General features: G+C 48.0%; 2 protein-coding genes across 6 annotated transcripts in view; one reads left to right on the top strand and one right to left on the bottom strand.

The window, feature by feature from the left end:
• The window catches only part of KIAA0319L (KIAA0319 like), a 33,553-nt gene extending 17,267 nt beyond the window's left edge, over positions 1–16,286 (bottom strand). For 2 of the 5 annotated variants that reach the window (XR_015705457.1, XR_015705458.1), the window contains exons 1-5: positions 15,532–15,712; positions 14,367–14,533; positions 7,992–8,689; positions 2,332–2,623; positions 108–209 (exon numbers count right to left, since the gene is read on the bottom strand). Coding sequence is in view for 3 of the 5 variants with exons in the window: in XM_087760798.1 (XP_087616924.1) it covers positions 108–209; positions 2,332–2,623; positions 7,992–8,689; positions 14,367–14,533; positions 15,532–15,554 (1,282 nt within the window). In the remaining 2 variants the exon portion in view is untranslated. Of the gene's footprint in view, positions 1–107; positions 210–2,331; positions 2,624–7,991; positions 8,690–9,096; positions 9,323–14,366; positions 14,534–15,531; positions 15,713–15,970 lie in introns of those variants that run through there. The other 3 variants (XM_087760800.1, XM_087760798.1, XM_087760799.1) reach the window with 3 other exon arrangements.
• A 106-nt stretch (positions 16,287–16,392) lies between these two features.
• NCDN (neurochondrin) lies at positions 16,393–20,733 on the top strand. Its single transcript, XM_009470852.2, has 6 exons — positions 16,393–16,608; positions 16,997–17,983; positions 18,197–18,423; positions 18,602–18,826; positions 19,049–19,191; positions 19,513–20,733. Exons 1-6 carry the CDS (start codon positions 16,507–16,509, stop codon positions 19,947–19,949), a joined length of 2,121 nt encoding a protein of 706 aa, XP_009469127.2. The 5' UTR covers positions 16,393–16,506; the 3' UTR covers positions 19,950–20,733.
• The last annotated feature ends 386 nt before the right edge of the window (positions 20,734–21,119 follow it).

The raw sequence follows: 21,119 nt of genomic DNA, 5'->3' as shown, positions 1-21,119 counted from the left end.
TCTGACAAAAGACATTTTCCACAATGTCCTTATTTAATGCTGTATATAATGCCCATTTGCCATTTCACAGTCACAAGCCCTTAGCAGAATTCCCCGGGAAGCCTTACGAGGTGGTGGTTCAGGAAGCACAAACGCATTCAGCTGAACTTCATTCTTTGGCAGGGTCACTTCGACACTGTCTCCAGCGGAAACTACCAGCTCCTTCATAACTGTGAGGGAGAAACACAGAATTGAAAGAGGAACCAGAAAAAAAAATCAGATACGTGCATAAAAACCGCCTTGGCTTCAGAGTCTGTGGAATAAAAAGCAGCTACAAATGGCTGTATTTTGTAAACAGCCCGTCACTCCATATAGCTCCTGTTTCAGGTTTCGCTCTCATTGTTAATGCAAAAGCACTAATGGGGTTTTACAATTTTAGGGCAAGCCCAAAATTACTCAGTCATCTCTCTCTCTTTGCAGATACTACGCAGATCCTGCTCCTTTTCTAAAGAGCTGAACCATGACCCTCGGGCCCTGTACAGGGGAACCGAGTCACCCAGGTCCAGCAGGATGGGAAGGGCTTTACCTGACAGGTTTTCGCAGAGAACCCAGCTGCGGTCTCATGGCACAGCAAGACAAACACTGCTATTTACCAAACTGCAATTTCAGATCTTGACAAATATATGAAGAATCCACGGTATTTCTTTTTTGAAAAACTGCCTGGGGGCTAAGAGATTTTTTTAAATCTGCATAGCTACCACACTGAGTATGGGAACTCAAAATACAAACCTGTTCCTTGTATTTATATTTTCTTTTCATCCCTTTCTTAAGACTTTTCTTGCCATTCCATTTCAAATAAACTGACAGGTAGTTTGTTTTTAAAGACTACTGGGTAAAGACTCGAAAACTACGGCCAGTGACATTTTTTTTCCTGCTTGTTATTAGCATTAAGATGACCAGAAAATTGACCGCATTTCTTAAGAGTACCTCTTGGCCTCCTCATCCTCCTCTTCCCTCCCCCATTTGCTTTATTTTTGTCTTTGTCGTTATCGGGCCTGGGAACCATGCATAGAAAACAAGAATTAAAGTTGCTTTACCCTAGTTTGACCCTGTCAAAGACAATGTTTCAGAGATATGCACAAAAAAATCCAAGTTAAAAAAGATGGGGAAAATGTCGTTAAACATTTAAGCCTTTCTTCCATCTGGTTATTAGCTACTGGAATTAACCAGTTAACTAAAAGAAAACAAATTCATCAAATTCTTTTTTTCTCCTCTCAATTACTCCAGATCCTGGGATATTACAACTCCAGCAGTCTTTCAGCTGCCAAGAGTTCCAAGGCAAAGAGAAATCTGATCTCAGTAGGGAAAAAACCCCAAAAAACAACAAACAGACAAAAAACCTAAAACCCCGCTTGGAAAAAACTACCCTTCATGTCATCTTTGTATTATTTAGCAAAACAAGGAGGCCCTGGCTACGTTACTTTTCCACCACAAGCCACTGAAGACGTTTAAAATATATTTTCCAGTTTTAGCTGGGGTAAGCCCTTAAAAAGAATACTAACTTGTTAGCACAAGCATCCAATGAGCTTCCTGCCAAAAACGTCTTTGGAAGCAGCGTTTCCTTTACAGTTCCTATTTGTTCCCTTGTAAGGGAAAGGAACCCTAAATTCAAAAGAAATTTAGCTGTGAATACTTCAGCAAACTGGATTAACTGAATTCTGAGATATCACATGACCAGTATACACCATTCAACGTCCGTACACATCCTTACAGGGTGAGCTAATGGCCTGGGTGAGTTAACAGAGCTGTCCAAAGCGCGTTTTGGCTTTTACACATTTTCATTAGTTTGTTTTAAGAAATACCAGTGCGAACAGAAACATCATTTTGCTGCAAAGCAAAGTACGAGCTAACGGCCAAGTACTGCTCTCCATGGCTGAACTGTGCATTGACATTTCAGGGACAGAAAAGAACCAGTTACACCCCATTTTGAGCAGACATTTCTGCTCAGCTTGACAGATAGCAGTTTGTCAAGACTACTGAAAGAATGCTTCACGGGACTACGCCTTGCAGCACGTCTCAACTTTCACTTTGGGAATTAAGATATCACCATTACTTTCAAGCTGTTCCTGGAAACAGATCCAATGGTCACATGCAGATTTACGATGCCAAAGTCCCATTCTCGGACCTCAGTGAGTCAACGGGGTCCAACCGGCACGTGCACTGAAGCATGTATCACAGCACTTTTTCAAAAGCACCATAATTTCTGAAATTATCTCCTGTTTTTCAATACTGCAATGGCTTCTCACCAAAACCTGAACAGATGACATTTGCTGGAGCACTGCATGTTCTCACCTGGCGTGGTGGCAGTAGTACTTGGTGACGCAGCAGTGTTGGTCTGGACCGTAGAAACGCTGCCATTTGTGGGAACATCACTTGGCACAGAAGTAGCTGTCTGCATCTTCGTTGTGCTTTTCCCCGGCATGGGGCTGACTGTGGGCAACTCATCTGAGGCGTGAGGATGGACCAAAGCATCATCTGGCTGCCCAGGCTTCTCAGTCTTCCCCGTGGCTGTCAAGCCCTCTGCAACAAGACTGGAGAACGTAGCCAACACTGATGGGTCTGGTGCAGATGTTCCTGTGTGGATCTGTAAAGAAAAAAGTTGTCTTAGTTTGACTTGAACACTGAATGTCAGTTTTGTTCTACTGTGTTTAAGTTGCACTTCACCTCCTCCAGTTAGGGAGGCTGAAAAGTCCCTGGTTTGTTTTTCCCAGAAGCAGGATGTTTTACTGCTTCCTCTTCTCTCTTCCTAATTGTTTCTCCATTTTCTTCCTCCACAGCAGATAAGCCACTTCTAGCTCAGCTGAACACCGGTTAAGACCATAGATTTAACTACAACATCTTAAGTACTGCGGCTGTTGATGTGGCAAACATGAGAGAAGATCTAGGTTCAAAATTGCAGTGAGCGGAGCTAAAAGAATGGAGATGCAGGATAAGACAGAAGCAAGAAACAGGGACCAGGAACTGGGGTTCATCTGGGCCATTTATTTTGGCCAAGTATTCCTTTTTCAAAAGCTGTGCAGTTGGTAAGCACAAAGCAGGATTGCAATGGCATTTCTATGTAATAATCGAATCATTGCAGCGAGAGGAAATTTATTTCAGAATCGCTCTTCAAAGCAAGGTGACCTGACACAAACAGTTCCCTGCGTGCACGCCACAGGAGATGCTGCTGGGGCAGGGAGCTGAGCTTGCGGGTAGAAAGTTTGCTCACATCCATACAGGATGAGCCACTTTATTGAAAATAATCAAAGTGGCAGGAACAATTTCCTTTCTTTCATCAGAAAATTCCTTTTACAGTACCTAGCCCCATTCCAGTTCTTAGCCTGCCAGGCAATACTCTTGACAATTCACCTTCCACCATGAAGTACATGTGTGTAGCACATTTTGTTGAGCTAACTCTATTTTGAGAACATCTGCTAAATATTTAAAATGGAGCAATTTACCATCTTTGACTTGGGAAGTGTTTCGGAGCTGAATTGCCCACCACTACTCCCCACTAGAGGAGCTGATCAAAAGCTCATATTGGAGGAAATATTCTCAAGCTTTTATACCGTGCTGTTGGCATCCAGTCCAGGAAACAGGAACTGGAAAAACACTCTAGACCACGGCAGGCAAAATCCTGGTCAGTACATGGTCTGGGCTTCAGCAAACACTAAATGCCAGTTGTAGAAATAAAGCCGTGCTGCTCGTACTGAACAGCCAGCCAAACATAGCGATAAAGGCACTGAAGGCTTCTCTGCAAGAAGGTTTTCTTTCTCTGCAAGAAGACTTCTCTGCAGTCTTGGGCAAATCATTTCCTCTCCCCATGTATCAGCTAACTTTCCCTCAGTCACAGAATTTAAAACATCTCAATTTGTTGTATGTTTGATTAATGTCTGAGCTTTATGGACCAAAGAATCAAACACTATTTGTTAGTGTTACGGACATAAGCTGTTTTTCTCTATTTGCTTACTTGTCGATGGGCTTCCTTTGTCTTTAACAAAACTATGGATTCTTTGGAACAAAGATGCAGGCAAAATCTTAGCGTGCTGCTCTTCATCAGTGGCCTCAGGACAGCTGGCTGCCCCAAGCAGTACCATCTTACACCCATCCATAACTCTGGTCAACTCAGGATACTGACTCCCTTTTGCCAAGTAATCAAATAAGGTAAAGTCAGAAATACTGGCACGACAAGAGGGGAACAGCCAGGCAAAAACTCAGACACTTGAGACAGACTCTTTAGGAAAGGCACGGAAGCAGAAAGTCTCTGTGACTTCATACCACTGCAGGGAATCACTTTTTGCTTAGCAAGAATCAACCCAGACAGGTCACAAGAACGGCCATCACCAACAGCACACGAGACCAGCATCCACGCGCCGGGCACAGCAGCTGAGTCTCCACTTTACTTGGCAATATTTTCAGTGAGCTGGATGCTTCCTTGACTCACTTTTTAATGCCTTAAAAAAAAAAAAACAACAACTTTACAGTTAAGAGAGATCCTCTTCCTCCCAGAAGTCTTCAGGATGACTTGACAGCCAAATGTCTGCAGAGAGCTAGAATTAGATAAGCTTTGCCTGGGGCAACATAACAGTCAAAAATGCCTCTAATGCTTGCAAGCTGAGACATTTCTTATCTTTACTCCATAACCCAGAATTCTTTAAAGCAAAGAACAGAAGACTTCATTCTTGGGGATAAACGAGGAGGAGACTAGAAGTTTGCCAGCTGTCCTGTCTTATTAGCTTAGAAAATAGAGAGAAGTGGCATATTGGCCTGAGCGAACGCAGGAGTGTCAGACACTTTTGATTCCAATCCTTAACTGCCTTTGGCCTGGGACAACTGACCTGGTCTCCCTGTCCGAGAGTCCTATGCCTGTACGATGGAACTAGAGCAGCTACGTGCATCAGAATCCACACTGAACCGAAGTTACTTGAAAGAAAAATACCTGTGTTCTGGAATTTTCTTTTATTTTTTAATTTAAATGGTCCCTACTTTGCTGAGCCTGATCTGAATTTACAAAATAGGCTCTTTTCAGCTTAGGTTGTATCCTTAGCCGTTTGCACTAGGTGCTGCGTCTGTGAAGACCGTTAAGACACAAAAACGTGGCTAATGTCACAAACCATTACAGAATTAGTGCTGGCTGTGAAGAGAGACCTTTCTTCCTTCCTCGTAGGCTAAAAAGCACCCAGCACTAGCAGGATGCATGACAGCAAGAGTCCCATACTAGTAGCCACAATTGCGAGTGCAGGAATCAGCTCTCCGGCTCGGCTGTAACCACTCCACTTTCAAGGCTGCAGCTTTTTCCACGGTCTGCCTGCAGAGCTGCTGCAGTGCTGCAGCAGCGCTGCACTTGGATACTTCTCCTGACTGGATATTAAATGCATTGTTATATTTTAAAATTGACAAGTACTTCTACAACAAGGCAGGAAAAAATCAGTGCCTGGAAAATGTCACTGACTCTCATGGAAAAGCACAAATTTCTCTTCCTTATTTAAGGGCTGATGAGCAGGGTGCACTGCGGTTTATCCTGGTCCATTCTCCTTCACCCATCTCTGGCTCTATAGCATGGATGCAGTAAAACCACAAATTAATGCTAGCTGCCCGTTAGCAAAGGACATTGCAGATGGCTATGGAGCTATCAGAACTGCAAGGGGAAAATTAAAACTCAGTGAGGCAATGTTTTCCCAAAACAGTCACTTGACTTCTCCCTGAGTCTCTACGAGCAAAGGAAAAGATTTGCCTTGCCACACGTTCCACGCTCGTCAACAAAAGGAGAGAATATGCACATTAATGTCTTTCTCCTCTTCTAGACAGGAGTTAAGAGCCACTTTGACCTCAAATGTCCTTTCCCACTTCAGATGGTTGATGCTCCCAGGTATGAACTGCTTTGCATGCAGTAATGGCCCAGTATTCTCCCTACCTTCCAGCCCACCTGCCAAACCTTCTTTAAGAATACATTATTAAATGCAAGGCATTCACCTGCTGAAGCCATGTGCTCCATGTACTGGACCAAATCTAGCCCGGGTGAAATTCTACTGATTTCAGCAGGTGCGTAACTTTACTTATTCTGGCCCATAACCAACCCAACTTGGAAAACTCCCTGCTTTAGCATCTCCCTCCTGCAAAGGCTGGCAACATCCCAAGTACACAGCCTTGAATGTTATATCCTTGGCCTAAATTAAACTGCCCTCAGATCAGCAATGCAAGGACGGCTGCAAAGCTTGCCTTATATTTTGCCAGTGAAAGTTGGATGGTTCAATAATCAAGGAATTAGCCCAGGGCTGGGTAGAACCAGCTTCAGCTCAATACTCCCGTTAAGGTGGATTTTTTAATTCTTTCTCCTCCTCAACCTCAGAAATGTAACTGCCAGGAATTCCATCACAGCCAATATATTTTAGTAAGAAGTTTTTATTTTGATGAACCTGCATTTTGTCAAGAGATATTGGCTTTCTTACTAGCAAAAACCAGCAAGGAGAAGAAAAACCTTTCCCCAGCATCCATCCAACAGTGCACCTTAATGACAATGGAGAGGGCTTCCTAAAGATGGGAAATCCTGGATACTCGGCAATATTCAGAAGCTGATTAATCCATGTAATTTAGTATTTGCAACCAGTTTACTGGACAGGCACTGAACAGTAATAATATAACTCAGAATGCAACACTTCAAACTGAACAAGCAGAGGGATATAACAACTACTACTCAAGAGCAACAGAAGACATTTAAGACTGGCTGCAAAGAAGTCTCCCCAGGCGTTGCACGCGTAACAACTGAGAGAATGGGGTCACTGTGTAAATCTCGGGTATTAGGAGGAAGAAAGAACAGGCAGAGTGGAAATGCTGCCGTACTGCAGGGGAGAGAGAAAGCTGAGATCTTGAGTCAGGCCTAAATGCCGTGGGGTTCTGGAAAATCAAACATTTGTAAAGTTTTAGTGCATGATTTCACACACCGCCCGGGCTGCCCTGGAGCTCTCAGCGGTGTCCCTTGGCTGCTCTCCACATCCTGCTCTGCAGGGTGCTGGCTCAGACCAGTCACAGCCCTACCTGGAACCAAGATTTGAATACAAGGGAGAGAAACAAATTCAGTCAAGTTTCCAGAACAAGAATGTAACGACAGGAAAAGGCATCAGGCTTCAACAGTGCCAAATCCTAGAAACATGGCAAAAGGTATTTAAAGAACAGTTTCACAAAGCAGAATTCTTTCTATTTCACCACCACAAGTGCATGGGCTTTTTTGTATGATAAGGCTCAAAAAACTATTTGCAGATTTAAAAACACAAACATCACTTAACAATTGGAAATGTGCCAATTTCTCTTGAAGACCAACATCTAGATTTACTAGATTAACATTGCACATGTTTGGAGCAGAGACTAAACTGGCTTCATTCAACCAATGCCAATGTAAGCTTTTGTGGATTTCAGAAGCTGAAGCAGTCTTAAAAACAGAACAAAAAAGTTGGCATTAAGATGCCAACTGAAGCAAGCAGGCTGACATGAAAGTACACCGGAAACTCTAGGCATGAGTCTACAAAATAACATATTTAACTGCCTCAATTCAGCACTCAAAGGAAAACAGCTTATTTTATTTTGTGGATCTAAAAAGGTATTTACAGGTAACAGTTTTCAGCTCCCAGCCATTTCCCACTGACATCACATCTCACCTTTCCTTCTCATCTGGCAAATACGCTGTGTGATTATACAAAGGATAAGCATTGTCATGACCTCCATCTCCCCTCGCCTTCCCAAAGACAGTTTATCCCAGCTAAGAAGAGGGGGGAACAAAACAGCCCTAGCCCCCAAAAAAACAAATAAAAAAGCCAACCCTTGGCCTTGCCTTGTTGACAGGAGGCTGAAAACAGACATCCAGAAAGGTACCCTATCACTTAAGCAGTTTTAAGTCAAAGTCTACATAAAGCAAGATTGAGCAGGAAGGCGACAGCTGTCCAAGAAAGCCCCATGTCAGCCCCAGCAATCACACTTACCTGTGGCAAGCCAGCACCGTCTGCATCACTTGATCTATTCACATTATTGCTTTTAGGAGGGAACGGGCTTTTGGTTTTCTGCTCTCTTGGATTCTGTTCATTTGTCAGTGAGTCTTCCTTTTGATTTGGATGGCCTTCAGGAACAGGCTCGTCTGCCACTAAGTGCCTCAGTACTTGATCCTTCAAGCGCTCTGCTTCGCTTCGGCTGCTTCTAGATTTGCTATCTGATGCTCTGGCTGCAGCCTCACTGCTGGGGCTCACTGCTATATCCCTTTTCAGGAGTTCCACCCTGTTACCTGCCAAGCTCCACTTCTGGAATGACCTCCGTAGTCTTTTTTTCCCCTGGACAGGGATGCCCCAGTCCAACCACTTGTGAAACCAGGTCTTCACATCACCTTCCGTTTGAAACTTTAAGAAGTGCTCTGTGCTTTTTGATTTCTTTAAAAACACCAAAACAGAGTCAGAAAAGCCAGTCCTGTTTGCCTGACACATGCCAGGCATAGTGCAGTTCACCTGGATGCACATATTTTCCAAGAACCAAAAGGCATCACAGGTGGGGCTCTGGCAGCAAGCAGTCTGACAGGACCGTACAGTATGAAACCCTTCCAGAAGCTGTAAATGGTGATCTTCCCACGATCTCAAACGGCCACCAAACAGGATCTTCTCTGGCTCGCATTTAGATCTGTTCCAGTTTGCATCTGGGAAATGGGAGGGAAGACAAATAAAGACAATTCTCAGTCCTTTAAAGCAGTAGACAATAGATCCTCATCACTGTTGCCAAGATGAATTTAGTGCACAGGAGCAACGTGGGAGCGAGGGTGCAGGACAGTAAAATGGGGGCTTCTCGGAATCTATACCTGGCCTCAGCATCCAGTACTTGCACAAGACTTTAAGCAACAATCCACTATCTGCACCTCCTACCAATGGGACCACCACCCTTTTTGATAGCAATGGATACAAATCCATCTACAAGAAGAGATGTGAAAACAGAAACATTCTTGTTTCAGAGAAGACTGCAAGGCACGGACTGAACAGTGAGGCTGAGGTCACACAGCAAGTTAAGAGCCAGAAATTGAACCCAGGATTCCCAAGTGCAGTTTCTTACTGTAACCAGTAAACAGCATTGCCTCCCTGCTCAGTTTGCCTTGAAGGAGAACTCTGGAAACAGTGACGCTGGCTTGGTTCATAGTACAAAGGCATGCTTCCCTCTTCCACGCTGATGTTTGAAGCCTGCCACTTGACTGAAATTGCTCCATTTGAGAAGTCATTACATCTTCTAGAACAGAGGTCTGCAAGGCCTATCCCCGCCACCCGCTCCACTGTAGTGCTTTCTATAACAGAAATTATCTGTCAAATATGTTTTTTAAAAGTCAAGTTACTTCACATCTCAGTAGAGCAGCAACTGCTTCGCATGTGGATTTTTATTTTTTTTTTCTTAGCATGAAAAATTAAGAGTGCTTGCAGGGATCAATGGATTAAAGGCTTCCAAAATTCAGAGCTCTGCAGATTAAGGACTCCCTAAAAATAGACTAATGACCTATGGGACTGTTACACTGTGCTGTGTTCAGCATCCAAGGGATAATAGGTCACTGGAAGATTACTTTACAAACTATGTCGCTGGACTCTGAGTAGTCTAGCTGGAGAACATGCTCCAGACCTGGCTCCCTGCCTGTCAAGAATGGAGTTCTTGAACACAACACAAAAGGGGAACTTTTTTTCCTCCATTAAAATAAAGAAGTCTGAATTTAAATTATAATACCCTGATCCCCATTTCTTGACAGCATATAAAGAAAAGTTCAGTAACATATTATTATTCCAGTAACTCTGAATACAGACTTCACGTTGCATTATACCCACGTTCACTACAGTGGGAACTAAACAAACGAACAGGCATGGATGTAGAGGCTACTGACCCATCTGTCTGTCTGTCCCCCCTGAGAAGAATTCTCACCCCACTCCTCCTGTCACTTCCAAGTTACAAACACATTAAAGATGGAATATGTTGAGGCACAGGAGCAAGACCACACAGATCTCCATGCCTCATCTGCCAAATAAAAGTAATTTGGTGATGGCACTGCAGTGCGTTTTATGATTCTTGGAAGAAAACATCCAAGGTCCCCGCTGCCCGGCACAACTCCGACAGCCCCGCCGAGCCACGGCAGGCTCACGCAGCAGGAAGCTTGCCAAGCGCCAGCCATGACACAGACAGAAGCACAGAGGGGGAGGTATTTTTCTGATCAAGTCTGGAGCTCACAAGCTCAACCTCCTGAAGCACCAATCCTGGAAAACTCTCTGCGAGACTAGAACAGTACAGACAGATACAGGCGTCTTCCACTCTGGCTCTTTTAGGCTACTTGAAGCGTTTGACTTCAGGACTTTAAACTCCAGCCACAAGGACACTTACCTCACACTACTGAGATGGCAAGGAACTCTGACCCTCTGAATCACAGCTAATAGCCGAAGCTAGTGATATAAAAGTGCTGTGACATTCCCCTTCCTCCTGCACTATCCCCCAGGTGTAGGAGGAAGGGGAAAGTCATAGCACTTCTATAACCTCGTACGGCCTGGATAACCTTGTATGACCAAAGAAAGCAAGTGACGAAGACAGAGGACATATTTCGTTACAATTCAGTTACCCCAAACACCACGGTAGGTGTACATTAAAGGTATCCACATACAATGATTTTCTCACCCAGAATGGATTAGCCACTTGTTTAAAACGAAGGACGATGGCCACGTTCATGTACCTTTTGCTTGGAATCTCTTACTACACCAAGAACTTCAACCCAAAAAGGGAACTCACACCACCACGAGGAAAAGTTTATTTTTGAGACATCAGAAAGCAGGAAGCAAAAGTGTTATTTACAGCTTATTGCGAAGCCAGCTCAGCAAAGACAGTTTGAAGACAAGGCTCCAGAAAGCTAGTATCAGCTGCAACAGAACGTACTCGAGATCTGTGACCAAGTCACGGGGGACCAGAGCTCCCTGTGCCCGTCTGAACCCACAGCTGCGCAGAAGGTGGGGAAGCTCTTCACTCGAGCAACATCCAACCACAACATGTAAATGTGCATATGTTAAACAGAGAGAGAAGTTGACATCAGCACCTTTAAAATCATCACCATCCTTGTCACACTTCATCAACGCAGGGCGCTTCCTTCCAGAGCAAGCAGACGGGCAGCCTGTCTGCCTGGGGCAACAACCGACCTCATTACACACCGAAGTGCTCGGACTGACAGTCACCCTGACACGACTGTGCGCACAGGCAGGGACAAGCACCTGGCACTGACCTGGCGGGCCTGGAATTAGGACAGAGTATGGGGTGGGGGGAGCGTACACACACAAAAGGTGCGTGTATGGAGACACGCACACTCCACACTTAGAGAAACAAGTAACAAATGGAAGAATAACACTATTGCTGTGAATTTCAAGAGGATCTTATTCATTCAGTTTAGCCTAAAAAAATCCACTTTCTATTAAAGGTGAAGCACTGTCCCTAATATATCCTGTGCAAAAGGGAAATGTGCTGCTTCCCACATCCCTAAAATTCCTCCTCCTCCTCGACCAGCGCTCATCCATCTCTCCTCAGACGTCAGCCCCGGCTCATACATACCACTCAAGTTACGGCTTGATACAGAACGCAGTGAAATTCAGCAGCAGCTTTCTAGTAACAGGCATAGAACTGGGGCACAAACAGAATGAGGCACATTTAAGAGAAAAGTGTTTCCAAGGAAGGTATCCCTTGTGAAAAAACACTACATAGCATAAGTATTATATTTGTTCATCTAAAATGTAAAACCTGAACCCCCGTAAGTGTCTCCTAGGTATGCCAGAGACATGACTTAGCCCAGATGACACAACACTACCATGCTGAGAACATTCTGCTTCTCTTTTAACCCGCTGCTAAACCAAGATGCAGAGATTTGAATTATATTTTGGCCAGATTTCATTTCCAGAACTCTGCTAATGCCCACCTAGGACATGCTTATTTGAAATTAGCCAATATGGTTTCTGAACGGCTGTACATGGATAGCTTAAAACTCAGTTAACTCTCAGGAATGATAGAAGTGAACAGGCAACTCACAACATGCCCACCCAGCATTCTAGTTGTATATTTTCCACAGAATCACACTGATTTTCACCTAAGCAAGTCCCATGGTCCTTGGTGGGCATCACACATTCAGACAACTCTATTTCAGTGCCCTGGCAGAAAGCAGAGCTCCTCAGTCTACACTTGCATTTCATCTCTGGGAAGAGGAAAGATTTTTCTGCCACAAAAATCCACGCGGCCTGTTCACAAAACACTTCCTTCCCGAGAGTCCTGCAGGAACACACTACGGGCCAAACAATCGCTGTGACGAGAAGCCACATGCTGCTATTCATGGTCTTGCAAATGAGGACCTCCACAGAACCTGGAGCAGCACCTGCACTAAGCAGACATGGACCTGCACCAAATGAGAGAAGGCAGCTGTGAGTACCAGCAGAGTTACTACCTCCTGCTTACTGCAAGAGCAGCCTGTTCAGGCCCTTCCAGTTCCTTGTGCTGGACCCTATGCAACCACACGTGGCAGCTGCATACAGGAACTTGTAGGCTGGGTCAGGCCAGTAAATCCGGTCACTGACAGCAGCGATACTGGCAGCTTCAGAGAAAAGCACGAGAAACCCGTCAGCAGGGACATCCCTGAGGATGCGTTCCCTCCTAAGCCCCAGCAGCCTACCCAGCCTAGCACAACACAAATCACAAGACGCCTGCACAGTGGGTGTGCTTAGTCACTTCTTAATATTGTTTTTGTAACTTTTTTTTCCTTCGCTAGTATATCAGTGCAAAAAACGCTGCTCTTCTCAGGAACTCAGGAGCTCCTGTCCCGGCGATGCAGCATACAGCTTTGCTGAACAGCAGGGGAATGAAACGGATAAGAACAATTTCTATTAATAAGCTCAGGTTCACAGACTTACTCAGGCAGTTAATCCCTCCTGATATCAGATTAATGATTAAAGACTTGACTCTACAGACTTTTTAAATCTGTCACATGTAACCAATTATGTCAACACAGTTCCTCTTACCTAACTCCGCATGATCACTCTAATTTCTAAGCAGCCATAATTCCTTTTCAGTTTAACAAACTCTGCTGCTTAAGTGACAAAAACAAGACCAAAAGAACAAAGACTCTACAAAGGAAAAAGTGTCCACATCAGGATAACTATGTCACATAGAATTATATTTATTTCTGCACAGGCATCAGCCTTCATGGTTTTAACTCTCCCAAGCAGACCAGCCCTCAAACACTGCAGTGCTGTCCGGAACACCCTCCAAGAGTGACGCAGGATTCACAGCTCTAGCCCTAGACTTCTACGATATTACTAAAGATAGGAAACACCACGCAGGAAACCCAGTCGACAAGGAAACATGCGACCCACCTGACACACCATCCAAACACACAGCCCTGAGAACCCTTTGCTAGGACCAGGAATACAAATATGTCATTCCAGGTTCTAAATTAGCAGATTAAGGTCATGCAGCTCATTAGCTTAATCAAATCTGTCACTCGGTAAGTGTCTGGGAAGGCCTAGGTGAAACAACAGAGACACCGCAGCAGCCTACAAAACATGTCCACATAACCAAGGAACAAAGCAAAACAACCCCCTTTTCAAATCTTGCTACCATTAAGACATAGCAACCTTCCAGCACAAAGCAGCTAGCAGCTGCTTTTAAATAAAAAAACCCTCCACACAATCCATTATGTGAAAACTTCCACACAACTCACTAACTTGATTATTTACTTGAGCAGGAGGTTGGTTACTCAAGTTTGAACAGGAAACAAAAAAAACAAACGTAACAATTGCCTGTAGGCAAATACAGATTATTGACATACTGTGTTTGGGGAGAGTCTTAAACATTTGAGGGCTAAAAAAACGTTCCTACCTTCCCAACTTGCTTCAAGTATTCTTTCAATGAAATTATTTTCCAGAGTATAACTTGTTGATTTTGCAGAAAAAAGATTCTCAGCTCAGAGAAAGCTCTCTATGAGATAACAGGCAAGTGCCTGAAAGCCAGTACTACGTGTGAAGATGCACAACAGTAGCTGTGTGGGACAGACAGACACCCTGGTGCTGACCGCTTGGTTACTCAAAATAGCAGCTGATTATCAGAGCAACACAGTGTTATGAGAAGTGACCCCCTCACGCTCCACACCTCTCCTACCCTTCTGACAGCTCATTTAGTAACTATTAAGGGTGGGGTTTTGTTTGTTTTTTAAACCAGATACAATGTCTAGCAGCAAATAATTTCACCTTCCTCTCAGAATATTTTAAACAAGCAAGGGGGATAAATATCATAAAAAAATACAGACACAGTCCCAGACAGAACAGAAGAATCACCTGCTGAGGAGCACAAGGCACACAGGCAAGCGCACAGGTAGAACAGCTGCAGACTTCTCAGCTCCCTTGCAGGTTTTCCCAGGCAGTATCGTGACAGAAATCGGGTGCTAATGCTGAACTTGGCTTCCAACCTCTTCTCCATGGCCTTTGTGGGCAGCAGCGGGGTTCTAGAAACATACGAGATATGAAACACAAAACATCCACTGGCAATTGGTATGTTCTTGCACAGATTCAGTTGCCATTACGAGGTGCATGGAACATTTGCGAAAGAAAAACAATGTCTTATCTTATCTGCTGTGACCCAGTCCAGCTGCTGCTACGTAACTATCGATATACGATATTAAAGTGAAATCCACAGTAGCAAAGTTTGCAGTGTCGAGCTGCAGCGGGCCACCACCCTTGTGATTTCCTCCTCCAGACCCCACCACTTTCAACGGCAAAATACCTAATATCACGGTCTACTGGATTCCAAAGACACATTTGGGAAATTTCAGTTTCAAATACGTCCCAGGGAACGGACACCCAGCCAGCACCGCGAGCATAACACTGGCGCTGATAAACCCAGCACATCTGCCTGGTGATGGCACCGCTTGCATGTTGGTGCCGGCTGGTACCGGCCAGAAACAAGAAGACAGCAAGGCTGAGAAACACGGACCTAAGGACCTGTTTTGCCTCGTATTTTGTTCTGCGGGGCACAAACCACAAAAGCATTGATGCTCCTTCTCAGCCTTTCTAAGGCCAAAGGCTCTTTTACAGCCTCAGATGTTACTGAAATCTAGATTAGCTCTAGGTGATGCGATATGAAAACATGAATTATTTCACAAGCAATAAATATATTGGATATTAGGAAGAATTTCTTCACGGAAAGGGCTGTCAGGCCCTGGCACAGGCTGCCCAGGGCAGTGGTTGAGTCCCCGTCCCTGGAGGTATTTAAAAGCCGGGGAGATGTGGTGCTTAGGGACATGGGTTAGTGGTGGCCTTGGCAGTGCTGGGTTAATGGTTGGACTTGATGATCTTAATAGTCTTTTCCAACCTTAACGATTCTATGACCATAGAATGATTCTAAATATTGTCTATTTTCAAAGAGTACCGCAGCACCATTAGGCACAAGGAGTTAAACCTGCCATTTCTGAAGAACCAAAAGGGAATATTGTTAGAGACCTACCGGAGCACTGCTAAAACACTCATCCTTGGTCAGACCTGGAGGGGATTCCCGTCAGGCGGCCGGCAGCGCGGGCGGGAGCTGCGGGAGCACCCAGCGGGACAGGGACGGGCGCAGGAGGAAACTTCAGGGGGTCACGGCGGGAGGCGTAAACCCGCTCAGCCAACGGCTCCTTAGGGGACCTCGCCGCCCCCCGGGTCCCCGCTCCGCCGCCCCCGCCCCCCCGGACGCACACACGGCGGCTGTCCGCGCCGGACGACGTGAGCCGGGGCTGGGGCGTAGGCGCCGACCAGCCTGGCTCCCCCCGCCCCGGCCCGGCTGGCAGGGCACCCCGAGCGCCCCAGCCCCCCCCCCGGCACGGAGCCGCCCGCAGCCCGTCAGTGCCCCCGGGGCCGAGCCGGGCGGGAGGAGGGAGCGCACCGGGCCGCCGGCGGGTACGTACCAGGGGCGCATGGCGAGGCGAGCTCGGCGGCTCCTCGGCGGCCTCAGGCGGGTGGCGGGGCTGGGCCGGGCCTCCAGCGCGGCGGGCCGAGGGGCAGCGCGGCCTTCTGCCCCACGGCCATAGCAGCGGCAGCGGCGGCGGGCGCCCGCTCACCTCTCACCCGGAAGCTGAACCGCCGCCTACCCGGAACCGGGACCGGGACCGCCTCTGCGGGAGCCGTCTGCTCGGTGCCGGGGCGCCGGGGCCGGCTGTCCGGGCTGGGCTCGGGGCGGGGCGGTGCCGCCCTCCCGCAGCCAGCGGGTGAGGAGGCCGCGCAGCCACAGGTGATTTGCCCATAGGCCGCGGGGAGGCGGTGGCTTCGGGGACTACCCAACAAGGCGGCAGGCGGTTGGCCGGTGGCGCGGAGGCGGCGCGCTGATTGGCTGGGAGGGCGGCACGGGGCCGCGGGCGGAAGGCAGGTGAGGGAACGGGCTGAACGAAGCTGGGTGCCAGCGGCGCCGGTTTTACTCCCTGTTCGTGAACCGACCTGCCTGGCCATGGCCTCGGACGCCGGAGACAGAACCGCGACGCTGAAGAGGTGCCTCGGTGTGCTCAGAGACGCGAGGAACGACAGCGAGCAGTTCGCAGCCCTGCTCCTGGTGAGGAACCGCGGCGGCGTGGGCGCCATCGCCTCAGGAACGGGCACGGGGGGAAGGCGAAAGCCGCCGCTGGAAACGGGGGTGCCCGAGCGGCCTTTGCAGCTGTGCTTGCTGGCCTCGGGGGCTTCGGGGCACGGTGTCTCGGTGTGCCCGTCAGCAAAGCGGAGGAAGCCTGGCCTTGGCTGGGGCATGCTGAGGTTGGTCAGCGTTGCCGCACTCGAAGCGCTCTGGTAAAGCTCTGGATTAGCACTTGGACCAAGCGCCCCGCTCAGCGGGTACTTCTCTGTACTAATGGAAGTTGTTTAGGCTTCTTATTTGCCCGTTCAACCCTGTAAATTTAACAAAGCCTCTTGCTATGCTGCATGCTTACCCCTGGTTTGCCTTACAGGTGACCAAAGCGGTCAGAGCCGGAGAAGTAGACGCCAAGACCCGTCGCCAGATCTTTGATGCAATTGGATTCACCTTTCCGAATCGCCTGCTGACCTCCGGGAAGCCCCCGGCGGGCTGCCCCGAGCACACCTTCCGGGCACTGGGCCTTACTCTGTTGGCATGTTTCTGCACTGATCCAGAGTTAGCTGGTCACTCCCAGATCCTGAACAAAATCCCAACCTTCAATGATATCCTGGTTTCCCCCTGCAATCCAGACACCACGACCATGATCGATGATGTATACCAGTGCCTGAGTGCTGTCATGGCCACTGCCAGGGGCCCCAGAGAGTTGGTGGCCAAAGGGACGGTGTCTGCCCTGTGCCAGGCCTACGTGAACTGCAGTTACGGCTCTGACCGTGCTTTGACGCTGCTCTTGGGGCTGTTGGCCATAGCAGAGGCGAGGTGCTGGCAGAGGGACGCTCCACACCTCCTGGCCGTGCTGAGCAAGCTCTCCGATGATTTTCTCAAGACGGAAGACATGACCAAGTTTGAGTTGTGTGAGGTTCTGCCACACTTCATCCCCCTGTCGCCACCCCTCACACAGGACTCGCAGGGCTGCGAGTGCCTCCATAGACTTTACAAAGGGCTGGCTAACATCTTGGGCAGTAAACTCAGCCAGTTGCAGCGGGACCCTGCTCTGAAGCTTGCTGCCTGCCTTGTGCAGGCCTGTGGGTCAGAGTGGATCCCACCAGGGAGTGCTGGAAGCAAGTTCCTGGCCTTGCTTGTGAACTTGGCTTGTGTGGAGGTCCGCCTGACCCTAGAGGAGCCAGATCCCTTGGAGGCAGAGGGGAAGAGAGAAGTGGTAACAGCCTGCTATGTCCTTATTGAGATGGGGATCCAGGAGTGCCTCAGAGAAGAGAAACCGCTGCTAGAAGAGGTGCAGAAAATGCAACTCATGAGGATCATGGAGGAGGCATTTGGAGCTGTAATATTCTACTTGAGACAGGTAACGCAGGGCTTTCAAGCAAAGAGCATGTTTTTGTGGGTTTCTCTGGGAGGCTTTGATAGCTGTTTGCTGGGATGCTTAATTTGTGCTCAGCAGCTCCTGGCCACAGCTGCATAGAGCAAAATGTGCATCTTGGCCCACTGTGGTTTTCGTACCTCAATAGGAGAGCGACCCTAACACATCGTTTTTCTGTCTGCTTTCTTCTTCATGCAGGTTAAACAGGAGGAGCTACAAGATCCTTTCATATTTGCTTCTGTTCGAATCCTTGGAGCCTGGATGGCAGAAGAGACGTCCTGTCTCAAGCAGGAAATCTGTGAGCTCTTGCCTTTCCTTGTTCATTATGCCAAGAAGCATTTCAAAGAGGGCAGCCCAGCTGCGAGTCTTCCCCAGCCAGAGCTGGTCAGCACCGAGGGCTCTGGCTTACCCCAGGATGCTCTGCGGTGCGTATTTTAAGCACAGAGTTGATGCATTTTAGTGCAAACCTGCTCAAATCTTTATCTATTTTCCATTCTCCCTGCAGTGCCAATTCCATGGCTCTTTTTTCCTCTCCCCAGCTGGATGTAAATGCAGGGTCTAGACCCATTCTCCCTCATGTTCCCAATTTCTTTCCCCTTCCAGATTTCTGCTACCTGGCTTTTGCCATTTAACAGCAGAGGACAGGCCCCGGGACATCCTCATCTCAGAAGGGGCACCAGCACTGCTGTGTGAGTACTTCCTCCATCAATGGGAGGTGCTGACCTCCAAGCCCACGTCCCTGACTCCACTGACAAGCACCGAAATGAGTCTACAGACTGCGTGTGGGATTTTCCTTAACCTGGTCGTGACTGTGCCAGACCTCATCAGGTAACAGAGCCACGGGAGCTCGCTTTAAGATTGTCAGTGGGAAGAAAGAGGGTGCGTTGTGAAATGAGCTTGCAGGATCTTTTAAGACACTATGCTGAAAAAGGGATGTCCCTTTTTCAGCACCAGTGACGCTACTTTTTTGGCGCTGCATTTAACCTTGACGTTTTCGGGTGTTTCTGGCTCTGCTCAGGAAACGTGCCTCAGGGTTTGCGTTCTCTCTAGGCGAGACAAAACCTTTTCCTCCTTGATGGACATATTGCTGAAGTCTCTTCCACTTCTGCTGCCCCAGAAAGATCACCTGGTTCTAGCAGCCAACATTGCCACTCTGGGCCTGATGATGGCCAGGATCCTTGCAAGTTCAGCAGGTAAGAAGAGTTCCCGCTGGCACAGTTGCACATTGCTCTGCATGGGCAGAGACCAAGTCTGGGAGGTTGGGCTGAAGAAAGCAAATACAAGGGAAACAGGTCCAGTTTCTGTCATTGGAAAAGTGACAAAACCAAAACCCAGAGGAGCGAGGAATATGCAGAAAATTCAGTAGGCTGATGGGCTGGGATTCAGATATTTCTAGAGCAGGAGGATGGTATTCTGCTCTCCCTGAAAGCCCTGCTGCAGACAGACCCACGGAAGGCTGCCTCCTTTGGCTGAGCAAGCTCCATATCGAGTCATTCATTTCCTTTTTCTTCCAGTTCTTCAGGGGACCCAGTCTGCCAAGGAGTTTTTCAGAGCCGCCATTCGCTTCTTATCACAGGCCCACACCGCCCAAGCAGACCCTGGTAGCGACGGCTTGGCCGTGGCTGTTTCGCCTGCCTACGTGACTGCCTGGGCTGATGTCCGTGAGCTCTGGTTCCTGGGGATGCAGGCCTTGGCCGGCTGCGTGCCGCTTTTCCCCTGGCTGCCGCAAGCCGTCCTCCAGGCGCGGTGGCTGGAAGGCCTCTCGGAGTTACTGACCCGCGTCGCTCCAGCCTCGGTGGATTTTGAACTCATCGCCGCTTTCCAGGGTGTGTTGGTAGAGCTGGCCAGAGCCAGCAAGCCGTGCAGGGACGTGATCCTGTCACACCACGGCGGGGAGTGGGCCAACCTTTACGGTATGGCAGCTTTGGAACAGTGTCTGTCTGAGCAGTGAAGAGCCAGCAGCACCCCACTGTGGGAAACAAAGCCAGACACCTGCACAAGATCTGTTCAACGTTTCTTACGCACCCTTTGGTGCCGGATGGGGACAAAAAAAAAAAAAAAACCATTTAAATGACCAAACTTTATGAAATTGGAGTGATGCAGCAGAGCTCAGCGGGATTTGCACTGTCCACAACCTGATGCGCAGAACCGTTGCTGCCTCAGAACGTTTCAACATCTGCCTGCTTGACCTTCTGTCAGTATTTCTTTTGGAAAAAAAAAAAAAAAAGTACTTTTTATTATTAAAGATGTTTTCTGTTGCGTGGTTTTTCAAACTCCTGCAGCGTTGGGATTTATTTCTGCCCAGGACCCTGAGGGGTTGCCTGCTTCTCCCTTTACCGTGCTCTCCCAATTTTGTCACAGTAAGCCCTTCAGATTGTCACCTTATTTTCTGTCAGAGGCCTACACATGTTGGTAAAGTAACATGGCATTACACATAGAAGGCTGCAAAAGGCAGGAACATGAAGAGCTTTAAAATTTACCCATAGCAGTGAGAATAACTCTCTAGCTTGGCCCCGACCTGTCCCCTTCTGGGGCAAAGTTGCAGCAGGGCCCTTTTGCCGTGCTGTGGGACAACCCCCCGGCTTATATCCACGACTGGTACCGACGTCCCAAATTCACGCCTAGAAAACCTTCACAGCACCGCTTGCTGTTGCCTGTTTTGCCCTGTAAAACACCCGCACAAGGCAGGGCCGTGAGGATTTGCTTTTGCTCAGGCTCCCTCTCGCTGCAGGGATGGGATGTACAGGGGGAGCTTTCCACTCCTGCAAGGCGAGGGGTTCAACCTGCAAAGGCCTCGGCTCTCTTTCGAGCCTTCGGGTACGGATTGTGAAAGCAAAAATACATGAATTACACCTCGCCGACTCCCTGCAGGCCGAGGAGTAGTTGGCTTTACAGAAGAGAAAGGCCACGTGTGCGACGGGGGAGTAAATCCCTTGTACCGCTGGCTTTGCAGCCTGGGCTGCCAACTCCCGGGAACCCTGTGAGTCCGAGCGTAAAAACAACCAAAAAGAGTGGTATTTCGGAGTTTGTCTGATGGAGGATGGCTCTGGCTGGAGCGGAGCTGCCTGCTGGGGCTGCAGCCGGGGCCGGGAAGGGTTTTCCACCAGATGTCAGTCGAGGA

Source organism: Nipponia nippon, unplaced genomic scaffold (genome assembly GCF_047370975.1).
Source record: "Nipponia nippon isolate SJK-2023a ecotype South Korea unplaced genomic scaffold, ASM4737097v1 scaffold_23, whole genome shotgun sequence".
Lineage (NCBI taxonomy): Eukaryota > Metazoa > Chordata > Aves > Pelecaniformes > Threskiornithidae > Nipponia > Nipponia nippon.
Note: the sequence above shows the minus strand (reverse complement) of the source record. Positions and strands in the feature narration are given on the sequence as shown.